A 25676-nucleotide genomic window follows, 5' to 3' on the forward strand; every position below is an offset into this window, starting at 1 on the left:
CTGGTTACACACTGGTGGAGCAAGGATTGGGGTCAGGGTGTACAGTGCAGCTTGCCCAGAGGTGCTGAGGAGGTGATCCCTGGGCTGGGCCAGCTCTCCCCACACCTGACCCTCCTCCTACATCCGAGGTGACTCATGGAGGTGACAGTCTCAACTGACTGAGCTCACACGGGCTGCTTGTTTCATTTTTATTTACACTCACAGTTCTCAGGCAGTGCGTGCCTGTGGATGCCTGGAGGGGAGGCCGCTGCTCTGTTCTCCTGGTTTTTCTCACGTAGCTGGACCTGAGAGCCTGGACATGTCCTTCCCCAGCGGGGCCGGCAGGCTGCAGAGCCAGGGGTTCTGACGGGCAGTGCACTGGCTTCTCTGTGCAGAATATGAATGGCTGTGAGGAAGGCGTGGAGTTCTTGCCGGCCAACAATAGCAGTAAGGTGGAGAAGGGCGGCCCGCGGCGGTGGGTGGTGCTGATGGCCGTGCTGGCCGCCTTCCTGGCGCTGTCCCTCCTGGCAGGGCTCCTGGCGTGGCACTTCCAGGGTGAGTGACCCTCCTCGGGGTGGACGGAGGATACGGTTCTGGGGAGGGAGAGGAGATGGCAGGGCCACTGGGGGTGGGCTCCCTAGGTGGCTGAGGGCAGCTGGGCTGGTTCGGGCACTGGAGGGCGTACGTCCCTCTGTCCGACCACCGTCCTCCCCGGGTCTCTCGCAGACCGGAATATGCGAGTCCAGAAGATCTTCAACGGCTACCTGAGTGTCCGGAACGAGAACTTCCTGGATGCCTACGAGAACTCCAACTCCACTGAGTTTGCAAACCTGGCCAAGAAGGTGAAGGAGGCGGTGAGTCCCTGCCCCCCGGTGCTGCTGTCGGCTCTGGTATCCCCACCTCCGCCCGGCAGAAAGGAGGCCCCTGCTGCCCCCAGACGTGTGACGGGGGCTCTCCAGGACCTGGGAAGGGGGCCCAGGTTCCAGGAGGGAGGGAGCGGCCTGGGCTGGGGGCCGGGGTCCTTGGCGCTCTCTGGCCCGCTGTCAGCCTCCTCTCCTTCCCTTAGCTGAAGTTCTTATACAGCGGGATCCCCGTCCTGGGCCCCTACCACAAGACGTCGACTGTGACTGCCTTCAGGTGGGTGCTGGGAGGGCTGCCGGGAGGGGGGCCACTGTGGGGGGCAGGCAGGGTGTGGGGTCCGCCGGGATGATGAGGCCATGAGGTCCTGCTTGAAGAGCCAGGATGCCCGCCAATCCTTCTTCTGACTTTATCCGGAAAGTACTTTAGATTTTGCTAGCCTCGTTTAATCTTTTATGGAGGCAGCATGGCAGGCGGCACCGTCAGCCCCTTTCAAGTTCAGGAAGCAGACTCGAGCTGTCACTCAGTGTGCCCAGGCTAGAGGGAGAACCCACACTCCACTCCAGGCTTTCTCTCACACCTGAGCCTGAGCTGCAACCCCAGCAAGTCTGGTTGGGTGTGAGACTATGAGAGTCAAGGGCCCAGGCCTCTGGCTCAGGGGTCAGGAGGTGGGTGGGCATACAGGAGCCTAGGGCGGCATGGGGGGACCGGCCTGGAGAAGGTCTCTTGGTGAGTGTCTCTCCAGCTGGGAGGCTCTTAATCCTGCCCCGTCTTCACCGGGCACCCGGGAAGGTCAGCGTCTCAGGCTCAGCCCTCTCTCCCCAGCGAGGGCAGCGTCATTGCCTACTACTGGTCAGAGTTTGACATCCCCAAGCACCTGGTGAAGGAAGCCGAGCAGGCCATGGCGGAGAAGCGCATGGTCACAGTGCCACCCCGAGCCCGTTCCATGAGCTCCTTCGTGATGACCTCGGTGGTGGCCTTCCGTGAGTGCAGGGGGCACCAGGGGTGGGCGTTTGTCCAGCCTGGAGCACAGCCTGCTCCTGGGCTGGTGTGGGGGCCTCAGCTCTCCTGGAGTCAGTGCCTGGCAGAGGAGACTGCGAGCTGGCCGGGCACTTCCCTCTAGGGGAATGAGGAAATGGACTGCATGAGTGAGTGCTTTCTTCTCCCTCTTGTTCTTCAGCCAGTGACCCCAGAATAATACAGAACACCCAGGACAGTAAGTATCTGCCCTCTTCCTGAAGGAGAAGTGAAGCAATGTGGCCAAATGCCCGTTCAGTCAAGGGGGTCCCCCAAAGTCACACGTGGTGATGGCCAGCACATCCTTCTGCCCTTTCATGCTGGGTTTCTTTCATACTGGGTTTCTTTCTCTTTCTCTAACTGATCGTCTGTACAACCAATAAATACCTGGTCCTGAGAGGCAAACCCCCTTCCCGGCCTCTCCTGGGTCCAGAACAGCCGGGGGCACCTCAGAGGGGCCAGGTCTGGCTGCACCCCTGTGGGTGGGGGTCATGGTGGCTCTCCTGCCCAGTTCTGCCCCGTGTCCTCTTGCCCCACACAGATAGCTGCAGCTTTGCCCTGCATGCCCAGGGCAGCGAGCCCATCCGCTTCAGCACGCCCGGCTTCCCTGACAGCCCCTACCCATCTCACGCCCGCTGCCAGTGGACGCTGCGGGGGGACGCTGACTCCGTGCTGAGCCTCACCTTCCGCAGCTTTGATGTTGCCACCTGCGATGAACGTGGCAGTGACCTGGTCACGGTGTATGACACCCTGAGCCCTGTGGAACCCCGGGCTGTGGTGCAGTGAGTGTCCCGGGCGAGTGGAGGTGGGCGGTGGGCTGAGCCTCTGGAATGACCACTGTGGAGGTTGGAACTTCAGGCCACGGCCGAGTTGCAGGCATCACAGAGCAGGGGTGGCGTGGTCCTCAGCGTGAGCTGCAGGGAGCATCTAGAGGTGACCATCAGCCTTGGCAAGGGTGCTGGAGGCCCACGGGTCCCTAGATGCTGGTGAGCAGGGTGCTCCTTTATCTGTCCTTTACCTGCCACCGTGAAGGTGCTGCCTACTACTGTATTTTTTTTTTTCTCTCTTTTTTATTTTTGGCCACACCATAAGGCTTGCAGGATTTTAGTTCCCCAACCAGGGATTGAACCCAGGCCATGGCAGTGAAAATGCCAAGTCCTAACCGCTGGACCACCAGGGAAGTCCCGCCCCCGCCACCCCCAGCCCCCCGCCCTTGTTATTGTGAATGAAGGTTTTACTGTTGCTCAGTGATGCCGAGGCCTACAAATGGGAGATGACTGCTGTTGAAAAAACAGTTTGTTACTCACAAGCTGACAGTTAGTTGCTGAGAGGAGGAGCCACACAGGGCCACAGAGGGAGGCACCAGGGTTGTTCAGAAGGCAGAGGGGCCTGGAGGATAATGTGGGTAAGAGCCTTTGTGTGGATTCTGCAGGAAAGGCAAGGCAGAGTTACACCTTAGGACGGGTTGGTTTGAATAACTCCAGCGGGCTCCGTAGCCTGGGGCCGCCTCCACTAGACTGGTAGCTGGGCAATTAGGGGAGGTAGAGAGTGGTCTCCAGCAGATGAGCCCCACAGAGAAGGTGTTTGGGGTGTGGGCTCCGGTTAGTCTGCATGTAAAAGTCTTGCTTAAGTCTTTACTGTCTCAAGGGATTGACTAGCCCTGGGGAAAGAGGGGGGAAGGCTACCTCTCCAGGGTTAGCAAGCCCCCAGGGGTCAGAACATCAGAATTATAGGAAGTAAAAAGGCATAAGATACACATCACTGTATATAAAATATATAAGCACAGAAGTGAAAGTGAACGTGAAGTCGCTCAGTCCTGTCTGACTCTTTGCGACCCCGTGGACTGTAGCCCACCAGGCTCCTCTGTCCATGGGATTCTCCAGGCAAGAATACTGGAGTGGGTTGCCATTTCCTTCTCCACGGGATCTTCCCAACCCAGGGATCGAACCTAGGTCTCCCGCATTGCAGGCAGACACTTTAACCTCTGAGCCACCAGGGAAGCCCCCTATATAAGCACAGGGAACTATATTAAATATCTTATAATAACCTATAATGGAAAAGAATCCAAAGGAAAAAATATATATGTATAACACCTTGCTGTACACTGTATATCAACTACGCTTCAGTTAAGAAAAGGCATGGAGGCTTTCCTGGTGGGTCAGTGGTAAAGAATCCATCTGCAAATGCAGGAGACTAGGGCTCGATCCTTGGTCTGGGAAGATACCACGTGCTGCAGAGCAGCTAAACCTGTGCACCACAACTATTGAGCCTGTGCTCTGGAGCCCAGGAGCCACAAGTACTGAGCCCACACGCTGCAGCTGCAGAAACCCATGCGCCCTAGAGCCCGTGCTCTGCCGCAGAGAAGCCGCTGCGATGAGAAGCCTGTGTGCCACGACTAAGGAGTAGCTCCCGCTCTCCAAAACCAGAGAAAGCCCAAGAGAAGCAACGGAGACCTAGCGCAGCCAAAAATGAATGAAATAAATTATTTTTAAAAGTTAAAAAAAAAAGGCATAATGCACCTGCTAGGGGGTGCTGAGGTGAATCAGAGCCTGCAGGTAGGGGTGAACTGCCTCCATTCAGCTGCCCCCGCCACCTTGGACTCAGTGGACCGGAGCCTTCGATTGTTGTCTATAGAAATGAGCTGGACAGATGTTTTGTGATTAATAAGGTACTAAACTTCAGGCCGAAACCCAGAGAGAGCTATCTGCTGCCACAGCTTTGCAGCCAGGACTTCTATCTAAACACCGCTTTCATGCTGGGTTTCTTTCTCTTTCTGTAACTGATCGTCTGTATGACCAATAAATACCTGGTCCTGAGAGGCAGAGGGTAGAACAGATGTGCACAGAGAGGACAGACACCACTCATCATCTTACCATCTGGAAATGGTCACTGTTAAATGTGTGTTGTACCTTCCTGCAGGGTTTTTTTTGCTATGTGTATATTTGTGTATTTATTTAAAAGTGGGATTATGTGGCACACTTGGTTGCATTGTCTGCTCTCTAAAGATGAAGCATGTAATGATGGCCCTCCCAGATGAGTGGCATATCTGTGTCACTGTTAATGGTGGTGGTGTCGGTCAGCTCATATGCCATATTTATTAGCAGTGAGGGCTCCGGTGCCCAAGTGACGAGTCTGAAATTCAGTCCTGCTGCTCTTTTTTGGTGGGCAGAGATTTTTTCCTTCATTGACTTATTCACTCATTTAAAAATTTGAAAAATATTTTTTATGTTGGAGTGCAGTTGATTTATTACAGTATTGTGTTAGTTTCAGGTGTACAGCAAAGTGGTTCAGTTATGCATATCTATATCTATGCTTTTTTCAGATTATTTTCCTATGTAGGTTATTACAGGGTATCAAGTAGAGTTCCCTGTGCTATTCAGTAGGTCCTCGTTGATTACTTTATATATAGTGGTGTGTATCTGTTAATCCCAACCTCTTAATTTATCCCTCCCTCCCTTCCCCCTTTGGTAACCAGAAGTTTGTTTTCTGTATCTGGGAGTCTCTGTTTTATAAATAAGTTCATCTGTATAATTGTTTTTAGATTCAATGTATAAGTGATATCATAGGGTATTTTTGTTTGTCTGATTTGACTTCACTTAGTATGATGATCTCTAGGTCCATGTTGCTGGAAATGGCATTATTTCGTTCTTTTTTGTGGCTGAGTAAATACTCCATTGTATGTACATACCACGTCTTCCTTATCCGTTCACCTGTCAATGGATATTTGGGTTGCTTCCACACTGTGGCTACTGGATATAGTGCTGCTACGAACTTTCACTTGCATGTATCTTTTCAAATTATGGTTTTCATCTTTTCTGGACATTTGCCCAGGAGTGAGATTGCTGGGTCATGTGGTAGCTCTATTTTTGTTTATTTAAGGCCTCCATACTGTTTCCATAGTAGCTGCACCAATTTACATTCCCACCAATAGTGTAGGAAGGATTCTTTTCTCCATACCTTCTCCAGTGTTTCTTGTTTGTAGACTTTTTGATGATGGCCATTCTGACCAGTGTGATACTCACTGTAGCTTTGATTTTCATTTCTCTAATATTTAGCTGTGTTGAGTATCCTTTCATGTGATTTTTGGCCATGTGTTATGTCTCCTTTGGAGGAATGTCTATTTAGATATTTTGCCCATTTAAAAAAAATTATTTTTTTGATATTGAGCTGCATGAGCTGTTTGTATATTTTGCAGATTAATCCCTTGTGGGTTGTATCACCTGCCAATATTGTCTCCCATTCTATGGGTTGTTTTTCGTTTAGTCCTGCCACTTACCAGCTGTGTAGTCGTGGGCAAGCTATTTAACCTATTTCACCTCTGTTTCCTTATCTGTAAAATGGGGATAATAGTATTTAATGGTTGTGATGAATACCCGAGTTAATGGATATAGAAGCAGTAAGGATGGTGCCTGGCATATTCCTAGTGTTAGTGTTAACAGTTGATGCTGTTAACTGCTGCTGCAATTATTTGGCCCATAGTTTGTTTAGCGAGCCCTCTTTTGTTAGGCATTCAGTGTTTCTGAGTTGTTTATAAACAAAGACAGTCTTATGAGGAGATCTTTACTTAAATGGCGGGTCGAGGGTGGGGGCGGACCCCACGGTGGGGGGACCCCACCCTCGACCCCTCTGCTGAGGTTCTGTGGCTCCCATAACACTCCCCCTTCTGCCCCGCAGGCTGTGTGGGACCTACCCTCCCTCCTACAACCTGACCTTCCTCTCCTCCCAGAACGTCCTGCTCATCACGCTGGTGACCAGCACCGAGCGCAGGCACCCCGGCTTCGAGGCTGTGTTCTTCCAGCTGCCCCGGATGAGCAGTAAGGGGCGGCCCAGGCGGGGACAGGCCTCGGGGCCATGGGGTTTGAAGCTCAGGCCCTCCTGAGCTGTGGGCGTCTGGTGCCCAGGCTTGAGGGAGGCCGGCCGGCTCCTTGGGGCCCCTTGCCCTCCTGGGACCTCAGTCGTCACGTGTGTCTCTCTGCCTTTCCTTCCAGGCTGTGGAGGCTACTTGCGGGCAGCCCAGGGGACATTTAACAGCCCCTACTATCCAGGCCACTACCCGCCCAACATCAACTGTACCTGGCACATCGAGGTGGGAGTTGTGAGCTGTGGGGGGTTAGAGAAGTTGGTTGGGGGGTAGATGGGGGAGGAGAGGAAGGGGTTGGGCGTGCTCCAGGGAGGCAGGAGAGAGGGCGATGAGCACCTTCGGCCACTCCCAAGGGGTGTGTGTGGAGGCTGTGGGCGGGGCAGTTTCCGAAGCAGCGTCTTCAGACCCAAGCCCAACCCCCCGTCCGTGGCCGGTGCCTGCTGGAGGGACCCAGCCCCGGGATGGGCTGGCTCTGGGGCCTCCTGGAGGAGCTGTGGGGACAGTGAGTGCCGTGCAGAGGAGGACACGCTCACTGGACGGCTGGAAACGCGCGCCATCCAGTCAGTGATGAGGGAGAACTGCCCGGCCTTCTTTAGAACACCACAGTGTGTGCTGCTGCTGGCGAGTCGGGAAGGTCTTCCTTCCAGATCCCTCCTGCCGTGTCCTCACTGCCCTGCAGGCGGGCGGGCGGGAAGAACGCCCCCATTCCCCACCAGCTCAGGAAAGAGGGAGGCTGTGCAGAGCCAGGCCCACAGCAGCATCTGTCTCCGCAGGTGCCCGACAACAAAAACGTGAAGGTGCGCTTCAAAGCCTTCTTCCTGCAGGAGCCCAATGTCCCCGTGGGCTCCTGCACCAAGGACTACGTGGAGATCAACGGGGAGAAGTGAGTGTCGGGTGAGGGCGAGTGGGGGTGCCCCAGCCCCAGGTGAGTCTTCTTCCTCTGCTCAGCTGCCCGCCGCCCCCAGGTACTGCGGAGAGAGGCCGCAGTTTGTCGCCAGCAGCAGGAACAACAAGATCACTGTCCACTTCCACTCGGACCAGTCCTACACCGACACCGGATTCCTGGCGGAGTTCCTGTCCTTCGATGCCCGAGACCGTGAGTGTCGCGCTCAGGAAGCGGGGCCTAGCTGGAGGGCCGACCTGAGATTGGCCGTCTATTCTGCATCTCATTAGCATCTCTGACGCTGAGCCGCCAGAGCTCGTAGGCTGCATCTCAGTCACTGCAGTAGCTTTTTGAGGGAAAAAGAGCCAACAGTGCCCTTCGGTCCCTGGGAGCAGCCCCTCAGGCCGGGGAACTCAAAGTGCCTTTGGGTCACTGTCCCTTTGGCTCTGCACCACTTTGAGAATCTGCTTGTCCCTGGCCTTTTAGCGGCTCTCAGATGAATAGCATGCTTTTGAGACAGAGCACACTGGGGCATGGATCATCGCATGAACCACTCCTAGCTCTGAAAATTGAGATCTCTACTGAAGAGATCTCAACTGTTTCCATGCATTTAATTTCACTGTCTGCTGTGAATATCAGTTCTTCTCTGTCCACAGTGGGATATTTTTGTTTGTTTCAACCTTGTATCATAGAATAGGGCTTCCCAGGTGGCTACCAGTGGTCAAGAAACTGCCAATGCAAGAGATAACAGGTTCAATCCCTGGTCTGAGAAGATCCCTTGGAGAAGAAAATGGCAACCCACTGCGATATTTGTGCCTGGGAAATCCCGTGGGAAAAGGAGCCTGGCAGGCTGCAGTCCATGTAGTCGCAGAGTCGAACACAACTTAGCTAGTAAACAATAACACATTATAGAATAACCTTTAGGAAGACACTTTAACTGCACTGCTGCTGCTGCTAAGTCACTTCAGTCGTGTCCAACTCTGTGTGACCCCATAGACGGCAGCCCGCCAGGCTCCCTCCTCTCCGTTCCTGGGATTCTCCAGGCAAGAACACTGGAGTGGGTTGCCATTTCCTTCTCCGTTTAACTGCACACAAGCATCCAAATTTAAGTTCACATTCAGCTGCATGGCTCACCACCCAAAGTGTAATTAGATGAGCAAACCCTTTTGATAAGTGACAAAGCTACTTGTGCAGAGAAAGGGAAACAGGTTTCTCTCAGTTTGTCATGTGCCCGATGACATCAGTTGTCAGACACATCCTAGTCTCAGAAACGTTCAAGTGTGGAAACACCTTAGAATTAAGGAGATCCAGCGATTCCTGGTGCCTGGGGGAGGACACGCATATCATCTGTCTGCCGAGTGGCTGCTGCTTCAGGTTGCCAGTCGGGAGCCTGGTGCTTGGGGTCATGGCCGGCCAAGGACACGGGGCTGTAGAAATCGGAGCACGCCCGCCGGCCTCTCTCTGCTCTGCACAGGGCCTCCCAGGGATTGGTCATGGGGGCCAGGAGGGACCGCAACCAGTGCCTTTCCCACCCCCTCCAGCCATCCCACTGGTTGTAGGAACCCCTTGCCACAGCTCAGTGGGCCTAGAGACCCCCAGCTGCAGCCTCACTCCTCTCTACTGGGGGCTGGGCTGGGAGGTCTCTGGTGCCCAGTGTGGCTGGCTGCAAGGTCAGGAAGCCTGTAGTGGAGGTGATGGGGGTGGCTGTGGACTTCAGGCCTACCCTCTGCCTGCAGCGTGCCCGGGCAGTTTCATGTGTAACACGGGGCGGTGTATCCGGAAGGAACTTCGCTGTGACGGCTGGGCCGACTGCACTGACTACAGCGATGAGCTCGACTGCAGTGAGTCCCCTGGTGTCCTCTGCCCTCTCTGTGCCCGGCTTCTGCCTGCGACCCCAAGCGGGAAGGCCCGAGGTGGGGGTGGGAGTCGTTCCTGTCCTTTGCAGCCCATGGTGCTGAATCAGCCTCCACGACCGGGCGGGATGGGATCCCCAGGGGCGTGGGAGTGACTGAGTACCGAGTGAGCCTGGCATCTAACTGCCTCCCCGCCCCTGCAGAGTGCAACGCCACCTACCAGTTCACATGCAGGGACAAGTTCTGCAAGCCCCTGTTCTGGGTCTGTGACTCTGTGAAGGACTGTGAGGACGGCAGCGACGAGGAGGGCTGCAGTGAGTGTGGCCGGGGTCCGGGCGGGGATCGCTGCCCAGCTCCCCGTGGCCTCTCTGCTGGCCCTCGAGCCTCTGCTGAGTCCTTGTGCTCCCCAGGCTGCCCGCCCAATACCTTTAAGTGCGGCAACGGGAAGTGCCTCCCTCAGAGCCAGCAGTGTGACAGGAAGGACGACTGTGGCGACGGGTCCGATGAGGCCAAGTGCCAAGACGGTGAGGCAGGGGCCCGCCTCCCACGGTCACGCAACGTGGAACATGATGAGAAAGGGTGTCAGCTGGGAGAGAATCGTGCAGAAGGCCCGGGAGGAGAGTGGGTGTCAGTGTGGGTGGGTGGGACAGGCCCAAGAGAGGGGCGACAGGTGGGTGAGCATCAGGTCGGGTGCCTCAGATAAGTGGATTGCCTCCCCTGTGTCCTCCTTCTCGGGCAGGGAAAGCCGTCCCCTGCACTGAACACACCCACCGCTGCCTCAACGGGCTCTGTGTGGACAAGAGCAACCCCCAGTGTGACGGGAACGAGGACTGCACTGATGGCTCGGATGAGAAGGACTGTGGTGAGCAGGGCTGCTGCGTACAGCTGTGCAGGTTGTTCACTGAGCAAGGCACATACAGAGGCAGAAATCACACCAGGGCCTCACTCACCCAGCTCTGCCCCCGGGAAAGGATGTGTCTGCCTGGAGGAAAGGACGACTTTGCTGACTGTCACCCAGGCACTGCCTCACCGGCAGCTCTGATCCTAGAGGCAGGGCCCAGGGCAGCTAGTATGTCAGGCCTCTGTGGCCAGGCTGTGGTGCTGGGCTGACCCCTGCTTTGCAGACCTGGCCATGGGGGCAAGGCCAGGTTTCTCTGTGTTACCTGGAGGAGAGAGAGCACAGCTCCTGGAGCCCTGGGCAGGGTTCTGTCCACACCGCGCCCGTATTTGCAGCCCCTTGCATATTTCAGAAGCGCTGCCACAGGTTCAATGTGTGCAGAGCTGGGCCGTTCTGACTTCCCGTCACCCATTGCTCTTGTCTCTGAGAGCTGTGTCCTTCAGCACCCAGTGAGGATATCTAGGTAAATGACATCCAAATTAAATCTCAGCAAACCAGCAGAGGTCTGAAGGCCCACGATGGCACCTGTGCAGGAGTCCAGGGGTGGGGAGTGAGGGTTTTGAGTCCGGGGGCAGGGAGAGGGGCCGGGAGGCTGGTCTAGCAGGCTGCCCCCGCCCCCGCTCCCACCCGGTGACTCCTGCCTCTGTCTCTCCCAGACTGTGGGCGGCGGTCGTTCACCAGGCAGTCCCGGGTCGTCGGAGGTGAGAATTCAGACCAAGGCGAGTGGCCCTGGCAGGTGAGCCTCCATGCCCAGGGCCACGGCCACTTGTGCGGGGCCTCTCTCATCTCCCCCAGCTGGATGATATCTGCCGCACATTGCTTCGTCGACGACAGAGGATTCAGGTGGGTCACAGGCAGGAGCTGGAAGGCCTCTCCAGGGCGCTGAGTGGGGTCCCTGTGTGTTTCCTGAGGTGGAAAGGCCCTGTGTCTGTGAGGCCTGCCTAGGTGAGGCAGGAGCAGGACTGGAGGGGTGGGGCTTGGTAACGGAAGCACTGAGTGTTTCATGGATGCCTGCTTGTCCGAGGGATCTCAGTGCCTCTTCTAAAAGCCAGGTGGGCAGGTCTCATATGTGCCCATCTTACAGAAGCAGAGGATCAGAGAGGTAAGGATCTTTGTCTGAGGTTGTACAGCTCTTAAGCGGCAGAACCAGACTGTAGCCCTGGTGTGTGGATTCCTCAGCGTGAGCGGTCAGTGTCTGCAGGGCGGGACCCCGCCTTGGGGCCCTCAGATCCATGGCCCAGCTCTAGGCTGCCAGGCTGCCATGGGCAAGTTTTCTGAGCCTGGGGCTCCTGGGGGCTCATGGTGATGCTGCAGTTTGTAGGCTGAGAGGTGTGAGAAGGAAACACGAGGGTGACAGTGAAGCGCTGAGCCCATGCTGGTGCCCGCGCAGACCTGCACCCACCCCGGGAAGGGTCACCAAGCACATCACTGGGCTGAGCTGGCCTCTCAGGGCAGCTTAGCGGGAGCAGGGGGCCCAGGGCTGGGGCTCTTTGTGACTTGGGTCCAGCCCGCCCAGGCCCTCTGGCCATCGGCTGCGGGAGTGAGACTGAGGGCTTAGAGGGGCCCCCCTTCCTCAGGCCCTTCCTGCCAGCCACCAGCCTTCCAGCCCTGGGCAGCTGCGGGTGGAGGGGACCCAGGCTGCCATGGTCACCCTTTTGCAAAGAGACAGAAGGAGCACCGTGGACTTTTGGGACAGACGGGGCCCGCAGCAGGAAGTAGGCCTGTGTCCAGATGGTGGGGCCTGACTGGTGAATGTGCTGGAGAGGTCACTGGAGGCCTGTGGGGGCTTGGGATCAGTGGTGGTCGCTGGGCCTGGCTGGGTGGGTGAAACGTGGCCCGTCTTCTCACTAGCACACTCCACACCACTCTGGGCAGAAGTGAGCCGCTTTCTTCCCGGGGAGGTGGGAGCCTACTGAAGAAAGTTTAGAATGAACTTATCATTTTGGAATGTGGACAACTTGCAAAGACAGGACAGAATTCACTATACCACCCCCCACACATACTTTCCCTTGATGTTATCGTGCTGCGTTTGTCAGCTCCGAGAAACTCACAGTTCTGTACTAGAAACTCGCCTCGGGGCTGCCCCAGGGCTCCACTCCCGCCCCCTGACCCCAGGTGCCCTCCGAGCGTTTCATACCATACGCATTTCATACCAGTGTCCTTTCTGCAGCGAGAGTCCTTCCAGGTGCCCCCTCAGTGTCTGCTGCGTGTCTCCCCAGTCTCCTCTGTCCCGGACGGTTTCTCAGTCGTCTTTGTGTGTTTTTTGTGACCTGGACTATCTGAAGGCCAGTGGCTGCTGACGTTGTTCTCGTGGTTAGCCTGGGGTCACGAGTGTTGGGAAGACAGTCATGTCTTATCAGCAGGTAAATGATGTCACCGTGGCTGATCACTGGTGATGCTCATCTTGGTCATCTGGTTCAGAGGCTGATGCCAGTTTCCCCCCCTCCCTCCCTGGATCTCCTTCTGGTCTCTATTCTTCGGAAGTGAGTCAGTCTGGCGTCGTTCTGTAAGAAGGATTTGTCCCTTCTCTCCCGTGTGTTTATTTAATCATCCATTTCTGTGTGCAGGGACTTGTGTGTGTATTTTGGGTTGTAATCTGGTATCGTGTTGAGTGGTGTCACTTGATTGTTTTGGAGCTGGCCACTGGGAACTCTCCAGGCTGGCTCCCGGCTCCCTTTGACACGTCCCCCCTTCTTCTGTTCTTCTGAGCCGCCTCCCTGCTGACACTACTTGGTGCTCCAGGCTCATCTTGTATTTTCCTGGCCCAGGCCCAGAGCTAGGTAGTCCCCTGAGAAGGAACCAAGATCTGGGCACTGCGCACTCCTCGGTTCCCGCAGTCCCCTTGCAGCCCCATCAGCCAGTGAGCTGGGAAGTGCTTCCTGAAGTACCCGCCCCTGGGCCCTCGTTCCCCTGCTTCATCTTTTCATTTCTCGTTTCCTTTTCCTTCCTCTTCTCCTGCTCAGCAGTCTTCCTTCTGTCAGTGAATGCACTCAACACCCATTGTTATCGCTGGCCTGGGAAGACTGAATTAGACTTGGTCCCTGCTCTTCCAGATGTCCCGGGGTAGGCGGACAGGGTACACGCATACACACATGTGCACACATGCGTGCACAGAGCTGGGGAGAGGCTGTCGAGGGCCCAGAGTGTGGCGTTCGAGCTCTCCTGAAGGCTGGGGAGAGTGACTGCTAGGGAGTGCCTGTGTGGGCAGGGTGTCCGGTTTGGTGTTGAAACGTGAGGGTGTTTGTCACTGCACCAGGTGACTCAGACCTTCCAGGTAAAGGCAGGGCTGTGAGCAGGGACAGGCAGGGGTGAAGTACGCTAGGACCTGAAGTGCAGGTACTTTGCACACATTTCTAAGTCAGCAGGTGACCCCAGGCTGTTCCTGAGAGGTAGCATCATGTGTCAAGAGCACGGGCTGCTGGGTAGAGTCGGTGGCCCATGACCACCTTGGTGGTGTGTCTAGGGATAAGATAACTTAGCATGTCAGCCTCTGGAAGAGTGCTTGTTCTGGCTGACTGGTCGACCTCTGCTTAGGTCTCAATGGAATGGCCAGGGTTTACTGCAGGTGTTTCGTGCTGCTGTACTGTCTAACCTGTCACCGAGTTACCTCTTGATGCGTGACCTTCTTGATTCCTTCCCTGTCTGCCATCTAGCCTGATGTGCGTGTGACGGTGCAGCATGCAGAGTCACTAGCTGACTCGGCACGACCAGCGTTCTTCATGACCTTGTGGGGGCTTTCACACTTTGTCTCTTCTTCCCCCTGCTGCTTTTTCTCTTCTTTGCCTTCTGGAAGTTCCAGGCCCTCTCTGCCGACTGACACCAAAGTCTTCTCAGATTCCTTCTTCTCTCAGACACTGTACTCATCTGTGGGCTCCAGCACATGGGTCACATCTCAGCTGTGCTTCCTGAGATGTTCACATACACCCAAGGCTGAGCCTTTTCCCAGTTAGTGCAGCCATCATGGCACTTCTGTCCTAAGTACAGCCGCTGGTGTCCCCCAGGAACAAGGAAATCCTCCCACGTCACCACCATAGTTATAACACCCAGAAACTAGCGCCCTGACATAGCACTGTTAGCTGGCATATGGCCTGATTTCAGATTCCTTCAATTCTCCCGGTATTTATAGGTTTTTAAAAAAGTCTAGGATCCAGTCAAGGGATATGCTTTGTTTTAGTCATTATTTTTTTTTTAATTTATTTTTAATTGGAGAATAGTTGCTTTACAATGCTAATCTCTTTTAAGTCTAGATAGTCTCTCCCAGCCTTTTAATTTTTGTTTTTTTATGGCATTGCATTTTTGAAAGTCCCAGCTGCTGTTCTGCAGAACGTCTCTCCATGTGGATTTTCCTGGTTGTTGCTTCATGAGGAGAGTTAGGTTCAATATTTTTTTGGTCAGGAAATGCTGCACAGGTGATGTGTCCTCAAGAAGTACACAAGTCCCCATCAATGGAGGACAGTTTGGAGAGAAGTCTGGTTACTTGGTTAGGGTGATGTCCACCAGGTTTCTCCATTATAAACGTATTTCCCTTGTTGGTGTTTTTTATTGTTTCATCACTAAGACACGTCTGACTCTTTGAGGCCTTATGGAGTGTAGCCGCCAGGCCCCTCTGTTCATGGGGATTCTCCAGCATACTGGAGTGGGTTGCTATGCCCTCTTCCAGGGGATCTTCCCAGTGCAAGTTCTCCTCTTCTTCCACCTCTGCCTGCCAGCATCGTCTCCCAGCAACAGCAGGGTCTTGTCCTTATGGGTTCAGTTCTCCTATGTGCAATGGTGAGAACTGCTGCATCCTTCTGCTACCATCCACAAACCTGGGAGACAAAGTTCCATCTACTTTTCAGCTCATCTGGTACTTAAAATATGTACCTCTGCTCTAGAGAAGTACTTGGATTGATCCAACCACCTCATCCTCTGTTGTCCCCTTTTCCTCCTGCCCGGAATCTTTCCCAGCATCAGGGTCTTTTCCAATGAGTCGGTTGTTTGCATCAGGTGGCCAAAGTATTGGAGCTTCAGCTTCAGCATCAGTCGTTCTAGTGAATATTCAGGGTTGATTTCCTATGGGATTGATTAGTTTGATCTCCTTGCTGTCCAAGGGACTCTCAAGAATCTCTCCTGGCAGGAAGGGTAGACTAATAAGAAGGGAGATCTTTTTAGTAGTGAGGTAAGAGTGTATTGAGAGAGGGCAGCAGGGAGGGAGACCTCTGAGCATGGTCTCCGAGTGGGCACAGGCTTGGGGCAGGGCATCTGGCTGGAGTCCTGGCTCAGGCCTCCCTCTCCGGCCCTCGCTGCCACCTGCAGGTACTCGGAACACAGTGTGTGGACAGCCTTCCTGGGCCTGCATGACCAGAGCAAGCGCAACGCCCCGGGGGTTCAGGAGCGCGGGCTGCAGCGCATCATCAAGCACCCGTTCTTCAACGACTTCACCTTCGACTACGACATCGCGCTGCTGCAGCTGGACCGGCCGGTGGAGTACAGCGCCACCATCCGGCCCATCTGCCTGCCCGCGGCCGACTACACCTTCCCCACCGGCAAGGCCATCTGGGTCACCGGCTGGGGCCACACGCAGGAGGCAGGTGCGTGGGGGCCGAGGGTCTGCTCGCAACTGCACTGCTGTGGGATTCGGGGGCTTCGTGGCTGTCCTTCTGTCCCTTCCTTTCCCACACGGCTTCCCAGGATTGACACCCCCCCCCGCCCCGCCCCCTCTGATGGTCAGGACACCCTGACCACTGTGTCCGGCTGCACAGCATCCCACCCGGCTCCGCGAGCCCTGGACCCGGGTCCTGCCTCCGCGGCCTGGCTTGGCGAGCTGCCCATGTCCGCCCTTGCTCCTCCGCAGGCCAGGGGGCTATGATCCTGCAGAAGGGCGAGATCCGGGTCATCAACCAGACGACTTGCGAGCACCTGCTGCCGCAGCAGATAACCCCACGCATGATTTGCGTGGGCTACCTCAGCGGTGGCGTGGACGCCTGCCAGGTGGGCGTGGGGCAGGGACGCAGGGGGCGGGGGCATAAGCGGGGACGGGTGTGGGCGGGGCTGGCATGGTGGGCGTGGGGTGGAGGCGGCGACCAGGGTCGGGGCACACTGTATCAAGGCCTGCTCTCCCCGCAGGGCGACTCCGGGGGCCCCCTGTCCAGCCCGGAGGAGGATGGGCGGATGTTTCAGGCCGGCGTGGTGAGCTGGGGAGAGGGCTGCGCACAGAGGAACAAGCCCGGCGTGTACACGAGGCTCCCAGTGTTCCGGGACTGGATTAAAGCGCAGATCGGGGTATAGATACGAGGCCCAGCTGCAGTCACCCCAGGTGCCCACCTGCCGGCCGAGGAAGGGATTGCTCCGCATGCCCCCGCCTCGGGCCCCGGAACCCAGACTGTGAACTGATCCCCGAGACTGCGGATGGAGGGGCCTTCCCACTCAGCCTCGGAAGTGGGGGTGGGGTGGGGAGGACCCGGCTGTGCCGGGAGGCGCGTTAGAGGACGGAACCTCCCCTCTCCAAGCTGGCCTGCTTCGCTTGGTCTGCCTGGAGCACGGGAGCAGCTGTCGTGTGGCCTCTGGGACCCCTTGGTGGGGCTGGTGCCACCCCCAGGGTCACAGTCTTCAGGAAGCTCAGGCCCGAAGGCCCCGAACGTCAGCCAGGTCCAGGATCAGAATGTCTTACCGGCTCCAAGGGTGGGGTTCACTGTGTGTATTTGTGTGTATGAGTAAAACGCTTTATTTCTTTTTAGGTAATTTTTTTTCTTACTGGACTTGATGGGCTCTCCTAGCTCCACTAGCAAGAAATTGGGTTTAAATTCCCCTCAGCCCAGATTCTAAACGGTCAGGCTGAGAGCGGGGACCACAGTGCCCTATGACCTCCCCAGGGCCAGCAGGGGGCTATGTTTCTGCCCTTACCTGAGGCTCCCCAGACAGGAGGGTGGGGGGAGGGTGTGCAGCACCCCAGGATGGGAGCCTCAGCGAAGTCCTGGGTGGTGAGGATGCTCCTGGGTTTGTACCAGCCCTCGGGCGTCTCCTCTTGCCCTGTAAAGGTGGTTGCTGAGGGAAGGAGGGGGAAAGTGTCTGTTGGAAGCAGGTGGGGACATGTTGCCAGGTCAGGTTCCTGGTTGCCGGTCTGGGATTCCTTAGGGTGGCAGTCAGGAACAGAGCTTGGAAAGCCACCAGATACCACTCAGATGATGAGATCAAACCCCAGAGCAGAATTTAAATATTTATCACCTGCGTCCTGGGATTACTTAGAAGGTGGTCTGAAGAGTCCTTGCAGAAGATGACAAACATGGGCACTGATGCTGGGGAGAGATGTTGTCAGAGAGGTTTTGAGTGAGTGGCCCTTCCTCTAGGCCTGCGGGGTGGCCAGCCTCCTCCCCGGGACTAGCCCACTGAGCTCATGCAGGATTGAAGGAGCATGAGCTGACTCTGACAACATCAGGAAAAGCAGGAACAAGCAGGCTATGCCTGAGGGGAAGCCTGGCTTTAGGTTGTCTTTAAGTTCAGGCTGTCTGCACCTCCCCACCCCCACCCCCCACTCCCCACTGCAAGAGAGATGCTGAGGAAAGATCAGCCTTGACTCTCAGATTAGCACTTGAGAATGCACTAATTGCTTCAGGGTCTGACATGCCTATGGCAACGACTGCATTTTGGTGAAAAAACCCCAGCTCTGAGGATTTCAGTCAGTGCCATCATCTGTTTTCCCCTCTCCTTTAGAGGGTGCACACTCCCATGTCATCATTGCCCTGCGCCTGCATCTGGGAGACTGTGTTCAGGCTGCCCTTGGCCTTCACCTCCAGCTGTTTCCTAAAAAGTCAGGGTCCAGACTGTTTCCAGGCAAGGTGGAATCAACCCCATTCTCTGTTTGTTCCATTGTCTCAGAACCTTCCAGTAGGAGGGCTGTGTATTTTCCTGGGGTGCAAGCCCAGCTCACCCTTCCCCTTGGCTCTGTGCTCCCCTCCACCACATGCTTCCTTCACCTTGAGGTTATCAGCATTTTCCCTGCCCACACCTCAGTGGTCCAGAATAACTCAGTCTCTCCGCCAGACCTCTCTGCTGGAACTTCATACGGACTTGTTTAACTTGAAAAGGAAACTCTTCTCCCCTTAGCCTACTCTTTTTCCAAAGAGCTGTGTGTGGTGGGGGTGGGGAGGGGGGCTGGGGAAGGAGGCTGGGGTGGGGTGGGCGAGAAGGACCAGGTCCAGAGAGAAGGGTGGGGAAGGTCTCTCCGTCTCTCCCCTCTCCCTCTCTCCTGTCAGGGACCACCAGCTCCCAGAGTAAACAGGGCATCCAATACCTCTTTGAATTTCATAACCTAAGTACTGTCCAGATAACTAACAGGGCAGGAAAAATGTGTACAGAGACTAGAGAAAATTGAAATCTATGTTTGAAACACGTGCCTTGCAAAAAGATGGTAACAAGCTTACTGGTAGCAGAGGGAAGACGGAGAAGGAAGTCGTCAATTCAGCAAGATTTTGCTGAGGGCCGGCCTGTGCTCTTCGTGACAGGGGAAACAGGCAGTGATAGGTTGGGGGTTCACGTTCCTGGGAGGTGTGGGGTCCCTGGATCTGGCCACCTGTCTCCTGGGCCTATGTTGGTGGCTTTTCCGGGTGCCTGCCAGGATGGCTCTGTGCCTCCCCTGCTGTTACTTGGTAGGATAACAACTGCCTGAGTTTTAGAGCTGGGAGGACACCTCCATTCAATCTCACAGCTGGAAAGAAACTCAAAGGTCTGGTGGGTAGGAACCTGCTTAACACTGGGAGACAGACTTCCAGGTATGAGGACACCGACGTCCACACACCTGCCCTGCCAACTGTTAGAAGTCATCGAGACATCTGTATGTCTCCCGCCGCTGTCTGTGCGGGGGAGGGTCCGGTTGATCAGCTACTCCCATGATATCTAGGAGGGGTCAGTAACAAGGTGCATCATGTGCTGAGTGCTGCGTGTGTATTCCGTCACTGCTTCCTCACCAGAGCATCTGGTTCAAGGTTCCTCCGAAAGAGAAGAGGAATCCAGACTTCCCTCGTAGTCCAGTGGTTAAGAATTCACCTTCCAACGCAGGGGATGTAGGTTCGATCCCTGGTTGTGGAACTAAGATCCTACATGCAATGGGGCAGCTAAGCCCGTGTGCTGTAGAGCCCACACACCACAACGAAAGATCCCATATGCTCTCTCCTCTAGCTCAGTCGTGTCCAACCTTCTGTGACCCCACGGACTAGCCCGCCAAGCTCATCTGCCCATGGGATACTCCTGGCAAGGATACAGGAAACTGAAAGTGAAAGGCACGCAGTTGTGTCCAACTCTTTGCATTCCCATGGACTGTATAGTATTCTCCAGGCCAGAATACTGGAGTGGGTAGCTTTTCCCTTCTCCAGGGGATCTTCCCAACCCAGGGATTGAACCCAGCTCTCCCAAATTGCAGGTGGATTCTTTACCAGCTGAGCCACAAGGGAAGCCTGGAGTGGGTTGCCATTCCCTTCTCCCAGGGATATTCCTGACCTAGGGATCAAACCTGAGTCTCTTGCATTTCCTGCACTGGCAGTCACCTGGGAAGCCCCCATACTACACTTGATCTTAGCCAAAAGGCTGAGAAATGACTATGACCTGATGCAGCCATTATTAAATATTTTTTTAAAAAAGAAAAGAACAACTACTTTTAAAAAGAAGTAGAAAGAGAAGAGGAGGGATGAATTCCAGCCACTGTGTAGTAACGTCCTGCACTGCCTTCCGGGAGCAAGGCACTCCCCACCTGAAGTCTCAAGGATCCGGGACCTCTTGCCAGGTGATCAGCTCCCTGGCTCAGGCACACGTGGACGAGGTCAGAATGAGCTAGCTGGGCTCTGGAAGGCCTCTTGCAGCATTTAAAAATCTTCCCCGTCCCCATTTCCTTGGCCAGCCCCGGCAGTCCCTGGATATTTCCCTCTCCAAGGGGCCAAACCATCTGCTTTTCCCTTGTCCCTCTGACTGAGGCTAGCATGGACTGGAGGGAGAAAATGTTTCCTTGAGGTCTCGTCCGTGGGCAGCTGAACAACATGTTCTGACCTGTGATTCAGAAGGATCAATTCTTGCCCCACTTTGCTCCCTGGAGCCATTTCTGCTGAGCGCTGGGGGAAGCTGGAGCAAAAGGAACAGGCCAAAAGTGATGGGGCACCTGGGCTTGGAGGAGAGCCTGGAAAAGGAGGGCTGACGGAAAGCCAGCTGAGTCCAGGAAATCCCCTTTCTTGGGGAGTCTTCCCAGGAGCGAGCCACGAAATGAGCATGTGTGAGGTGACAGAAGTACTTCTGGTCACCAATGACAGGGACTTTCACTAGGACCTCGGGGAGTATCACCCCCAGAGCTGAAAAGACAGTCCATCTCATTCTAGTTTAAGGGCTTTTGAAAAATATGTGAGTGGCTAACAGTTTGAATTGTCTCACTGGGTATCTATTGTAAACAAAAGCCTTTTGATTAGGCTTAATAAATATTTTGCAAGTTTGGGATTTCCCTCATGGTCTAAAGGCTCTGTGCTCGCAAGGGGCCCAAGTTCAATCCCTGGTCAGGGAACTAGATCCCACACGCTGCAGCTAAGAGATTCCATGTGCCGCAGCTGAGATCTGGTGAACTTACCCGTGGCACGTGGTGCAGCCAAACACATGCGTACATATATGTAGTTTGTAAGTTTGGGTTAAAGGCCGAGATTCTTCCACCCTGGGGCTCATTCTAGGTGAGGGCAGCAGAGGGCGCCCATGCTCTGCACGTCACAGGCGCAGTGGCTGAAGCAGCCACATCCAGAAGGCAGGCGTGGTGGGCAGCTTCTCTCCACCACCCTCTCCCACCCAATTCATGGTGAGTCTTTCGCGTCCCTGTGTTGCAACAGATGGAACCCTGTGTTGCCAAGTGTGGGGACGCCAAGTGTGGGAACACCACGTGTGGGCCCCCATGAAGGCAGCTTTCCAGGGGGGTCATGCTGCGTGTCCTCTTGCAGGCCACTCACTCCAGGACGTGAACTTCATGGGCAGTGGTCCCCGTGGGAAGCCCACCATCCTGGAGAGGCTGGCAGGCGCTGGGCTGCTACCTCTGCATGTGGCGCCACCTTGCTTGGCTGACTCCTAGGCTGGAGCAGGTTTACAGGAGGCCCAGGGGGTTTGGGATCGTCGTCACTACCATGGGGATACAGTATCCTCTTTTCTTTCTTCTTGGGGTTGGCGGGGGATGAGTAGAGGCCCCGTAGAAGCTCCTTGGGTCACCTTTTACAAGGCGTGGATTTATTTCATCCCACTTAATGTATCTGTATTTTTCACTTTCCTGCATTGGAGAAGGAAATGGCAACCCACTCCAGTATTCTTGCCTGGGGAATCCCAGGGACAGGGGAGCCTGGTGGGCTGCCGTCTATGGGGTCACACAGAGTCGGACATGACTGAAGTAACTTAGCAGCAGTAGCAATGTATCTGTGTTTGGGAAGATCCTCTGGAAAAGGAAATGGCAACCCACTCCAGTATTCTCGCTTGGAGAATCCCACAGGCAGAGGAGCCTGGAGGGCTACAGTCCGTGGGGTCACAAAGGGTTGGACATGAAGAGTGCACAGACAATATGTGGAAACACTCCTGTCAGGCTTTTCTCCCTGGGACTGTTTTCTGGCTTCTCAGTCGTGTTCATATCAAGGTCTGGGGAAGTTGCTGAGGAGCTTTGCTCCTCCATGAGCAGCTCGCAGTCAGCTGTGGTCCATTGCTGAGGGTGAAAGTGAGAGGCAGGAAGTGTGCTGGGGTTACACATGTTACACCTATTTGTTTAACTGTGATCAGATAATCTTATATTTGTTTAACTGTGATCAGATAATCTTATGAACCCATTTTCAGGGTGTGCATTTGTCCCTCCTCACCGAATCTTTCCAAGGACACTCACTGACCTCTCAGCGTGTGCCAGGCCCGCTCCAGGCTGTGGGGGGCCAGAGCTGCACCCATGGTAACTGGGGAGGAAAGCGAGGCCCGGAGAGGTAAGCGGCTCAGCTGCCTATACACCTGTCTGTCCTGTGTGTCCATCAGGGGAGGGGAAGAAATGTCAAGAGGCAGGAGGCAGAGCTGATGGTTTCATGGAAAACTTACCAATGCCCAGCGACTCACAGATGAGGTTTTGGCTCTGCAAAGGTCTTAAGCACATTTGTTACCACATGTTCCTGTCATCCTAGATTAACATTATCTTGGACTCAGTCTGAATTATGTTCAGACTTGACCTCCCCACATATTTCTCATTCTCCTTGGGATTAGTGAGCCCCTTCTATTTGTGCTTAGATTATTCATGGGACTGCATTATAGATAAATTCTGGGAAGCAAGGACCAAACTTTCAAGTCTGCGCTGAAAACAGATTATGCTTATGTAATGTACTTGGAGTGACGTGTGGGCAGCCAGGGAGAGGCCTGCATTCCAAGGTGCTGGAGCCCAGGCGCTGTGGGCTGGGCCTGGGGGGGCCGTCTGGCTCCCACTAGAGCCTGGGGGTTGCTGGGCACACTGAGCTGCTGGGTTTTTCCTTTGCTCTTGGCTCCGTTCACCCCTCCACCCTCATTTCAGCCTATATTTTATGGTGGAAGAGGAGCCAGAAAATCCACTGACGCACACTAGTGCTAGGGTGAACTAGTGACTGAGCGAGAGTCCAGGTGGGAAGGGATTCAGCACGTTGAGGAAAAGCCTTCCACATCTGGTGCCTGCAACAGAGGCAAGTACACGGCTAGAATCATTTCGCTCTGGAATGGTGGCTGTTGCTGACAGAAAGGAAGTAGTGGCAGCGGGGGCCGGGGGCGGTGTCAGCTCCAGTGGGGGCACTAAAGGGCTTCTGGCCTCGCGTGTTTCAGGGGTGCAGGCGTGGGGCCCCAGCAGGGAGGGCCTGGCAGCAGCCCTGGGGCAGGGGTGCTGGACAGGCAGGACTCCTGGTCACAGCAGCTCTCCAAAGACATGGGGAGACCAGAGCTGTAGATGGACCCTGACTGAAGTAGAGAAGTGTGCCTTCTTCATTTGCCCTTACTTTCTGTGTGTTTGCATCTATATATTTGCTTTGTGGCACTTCCAACGTGCAAGGCAAAGTGAGGCCTTCTCCAGGGCTGATCTGTGCCAATCTCTCCTGGGACTGTGTGGAAAGCCTGCCATGTCAGACAGTGGATGTGAGCTCTCACAGATGTCATACGGTCGTACCTAGGATGCTGGGGGTGCTGTGGAACCCCGACTCTGGCTAGAAATTGTGCATGGATGCACCTGGCACGTACTCAGCAGGACTGCACGAATTAGTGCATGTTTCTGTTTAAACCTCCTGCTTGCCCTAGACCTCCCTCTTGTACCTCTTTGGGAGGCACGTAAGATTGTCCTGGGCAGTTACACATGTCTGCTCGCGGGTCAGGGGGTTCTTGAGGGGAGAGCAACTGTATTACAAAAGCTGCTTCCCATCTCCTGGGTGAATGGGGATTGCATGCTGGCAGTCTACACCTCGTTTCTGGGCTGTGTGCACAGGAGCTCGTGTGCAGTCCATCTCTGCAGAAAAGGCTGCATCCAGATATCTGACACAAGCAGAGGTCTCTTAAATGCCATCTTAGATAGAGGTCAAAAATTTGGATTAGAGAACGAGCTCAGCTATGTTGTTACATCTACAACCACTGCCAGGACTGGCCTTTAAGCTCAGTTTCCGACTTCGAGCAACCTGTTCCTTGGCCTGTGTTGGGGAAAAAGACTTCCTCTGAGTTTGTCCAGGAAAAGACATCACACGTGGAAACAAACTTCCTCCGTTCTCCAAGCTCAGTTTCCCTTTATAATCTCCTGGCACAGCCTCTGCTACTCTGGCTTCTTCCCAGAGAGTAGGTGGGGAGGAGCCCGGCCTCCTTCCTGAACAGGCTGGGCAGCACCCTTGACCTTGGTGACCCTCTGTGTGCAGCGCCCTGGCCCTCATGTGCTTGGACCCGGCTTACTGGCCATTTGCTCACCTTGGCCAGCGTGCCTAAAGTTGCTCCCCTGCCCACTCCCACACTTCATCTTATTGCTGGACAAACCCCTTCCCCCACCAAGACGATGAGCTCCACGAGGGCAAGGTTTCTGCTGTGCTGTTCCATGCTGTGTTTGCAGTGCCTACAACAGTGCCCTGTGCAGCAGGCTGTTGAAGCAAAGTAGATGGAATGTTAAGAAGGAGAGCGAAGGGAAACTTTCAACCCCAGCAACCTGGTCTAGTAGAAGCCAGGCTCGCTAGAAAAGAGTCACCCAGCTACGTAACTTTTCTTGCAGGACTATTCTTAAACCTCTCACTTTCATTCTGAGCTCAGCTCTGGAACCCAGCTTGGAACTCTGCCTGACTCTTACTGTCTAGGATACAAAGTTCCTCCTCAGAAACAAGGGGAATCTGCCTGAGAACCTGACAAGGTCAAGGAAGTAGCACTGTGAGGGCTTGAAATAGAGCATCTTGTCCACTGTCCAGAGGTAACACGTGTCTTCAGATCCCAGGCCCACATCTCATCAAAGCCCTCCCTAGACCCCTGCTCTAGCCCCTCAGGGCACCCTCTGAATGCTTTCCTGAACTACTGACGTACTCTTCTGTGATCTCAGCTCAGCCTGTAAGCCCTCTTACAACTCCACGCTTGTTCATCTTTCCAGGGCCAGCTCTGATTGAGCTCTCTGCCTCAAAATGTGTGATGCTCCTTTTTTTCCTGCCGGATTAGTCCAGGTTCTTAAAAGACCTCCTCTGATCCGACCCCAGTCTGCTTTCCCACACTCAGTCCTTTCAGGGCTGCTGAACCACCGTCACCTGTGGACACTCCACCTTCCATGCTCAGAGTTGTTTCCTGCGCGCCCCACCCCCACCCCCGTGCCCTCCCCATTTCTACTGGCACAAATCCTAGGCCTCTAGACAGGGAGGGCCCTCCCCAACATGTCCTTTCAGAGCCTTCCAAATATGCAGAGCACACGCTCTGGTGGTTCTGAGGGCAGTTATATCTCTATTAGTCTTATTTCTATAATTCTTCAACTCAGAAACCGTTAATTCCTAAGGTCTGAGGCTTCATTCAATCAACCCTGGCCCCGAGGACACCTTAGTACAAGACATGGGTAAGGGCCCTGTCCTAATGGCACTGAATCTAATGGACTGCTTTTGAATCCTCAATTACCATTGTAATAGAAGCACAGGACGCTTTGTGAACCTGACAGGCAAGTCCTAAGCCAGTGCAGCTGTGGACTTGATGGATGAGTAAACCCGATGAGGGGAGAGAAATGGCAGGACCAGTGTTTCAGATAACTTGAAGACATTTTGGTCAGGCTGATGGCAGTTGTTCTGAGGATTATATCTGAAGTTATACTTGTTGCCTGGGAAATCCCACAGACTGAGGAACGTGGTGGGCTACAGTTCATGG

The 25676-nt window shown here is 54.8% G+C and overlaps 1 protein-coding gene, 1 long non-coding RNA gene and 1 other non-coding gene across 6 annotated transcripts in view; 1 reads left to right on the top strand and 2 right to left on the bottom strand.

The window, feature by feature from the left end:
- ST14 (ST14 transmembrane serine protease matriptase) overlaps positions 1-17069 on the top strand; it is a 38062-nt gene extending 20993 nt beyond the window's left edge. For all 4 annotated transcript variants that reach the window (NM_001076538.1, XM_024987350.2, XM_059883042.1 and 1 more), the window contains 18 exon segments: positions 375-534; positions 706-833; positions 1046-1116; positions 1663-1820; positions 2018-2053; positions 2396-2636; positions 6529-6668; positions 6843-6940; positions 7489-7598; positions 7681-7811; positions 9335-9439; positions 9655-9765; positions 9862-9975; positions 10191-10313; positions 11006-11192; positions 15645-15919; positions 16183-16319; positions 16455-17069. In NM_001076538.1, the coding sequence (NP_001070006.1) occupies positions 375-534; positions 706-833; positions 1046-1116; positions 1663-1820; positions 2018-2053; positions 2396-2636; positions 6529-6668; positions 6843-6940; positions 7489-7598; positions 7681-7811; positions 9335-9439; positions 9655-9765; positions 9862-9975; positions 10191-10313; positions 11006-11192; positions 15645-15919; positions 16183-16319; positions 16455-16616 (2487 nt within the window). In that variant the 3' untranslated portion in view covers positions 16617-17069.
- TRNAE-UUC (transfer RNA glutamic acid (anticodon UUC)) lies at positions 2963-3034 on the bottom strand. The gene has a single exon. It is a non-coding gene; the product is annotated as a tRNA-Glu (tRNA).
- Positions 5705-13338, bottom strand: LOC132344197 (uncharacterized). Its single transcript, XR_009493350.1, has 2 exons — positions 12503-13338; positions 5705-12261 (listed from the first exon to the last, which is right to left on the bottom strand). It is a non-coding gene; the product is annotated as an uncharacterized lncRNA (long non-coding RNA).
- Positions 17070-25676: the final 8607 nt, after the last annotated feature.

This window comes from Bos taurus, chromosome 29 (assembly GCF_002263795.3).
Source record: "Bos taurus isolate L1 Dominette 01449 registration number 42190680 breed Hereford chromosome 29, ARS-UCD2.0, whole genome shotgun sequence".
Lineage (NCBI taxonomy): Eukaryota > Metazoa > Chordata > Mammalia > Artiodactyla > Bovidae > Bos > Bos taurus.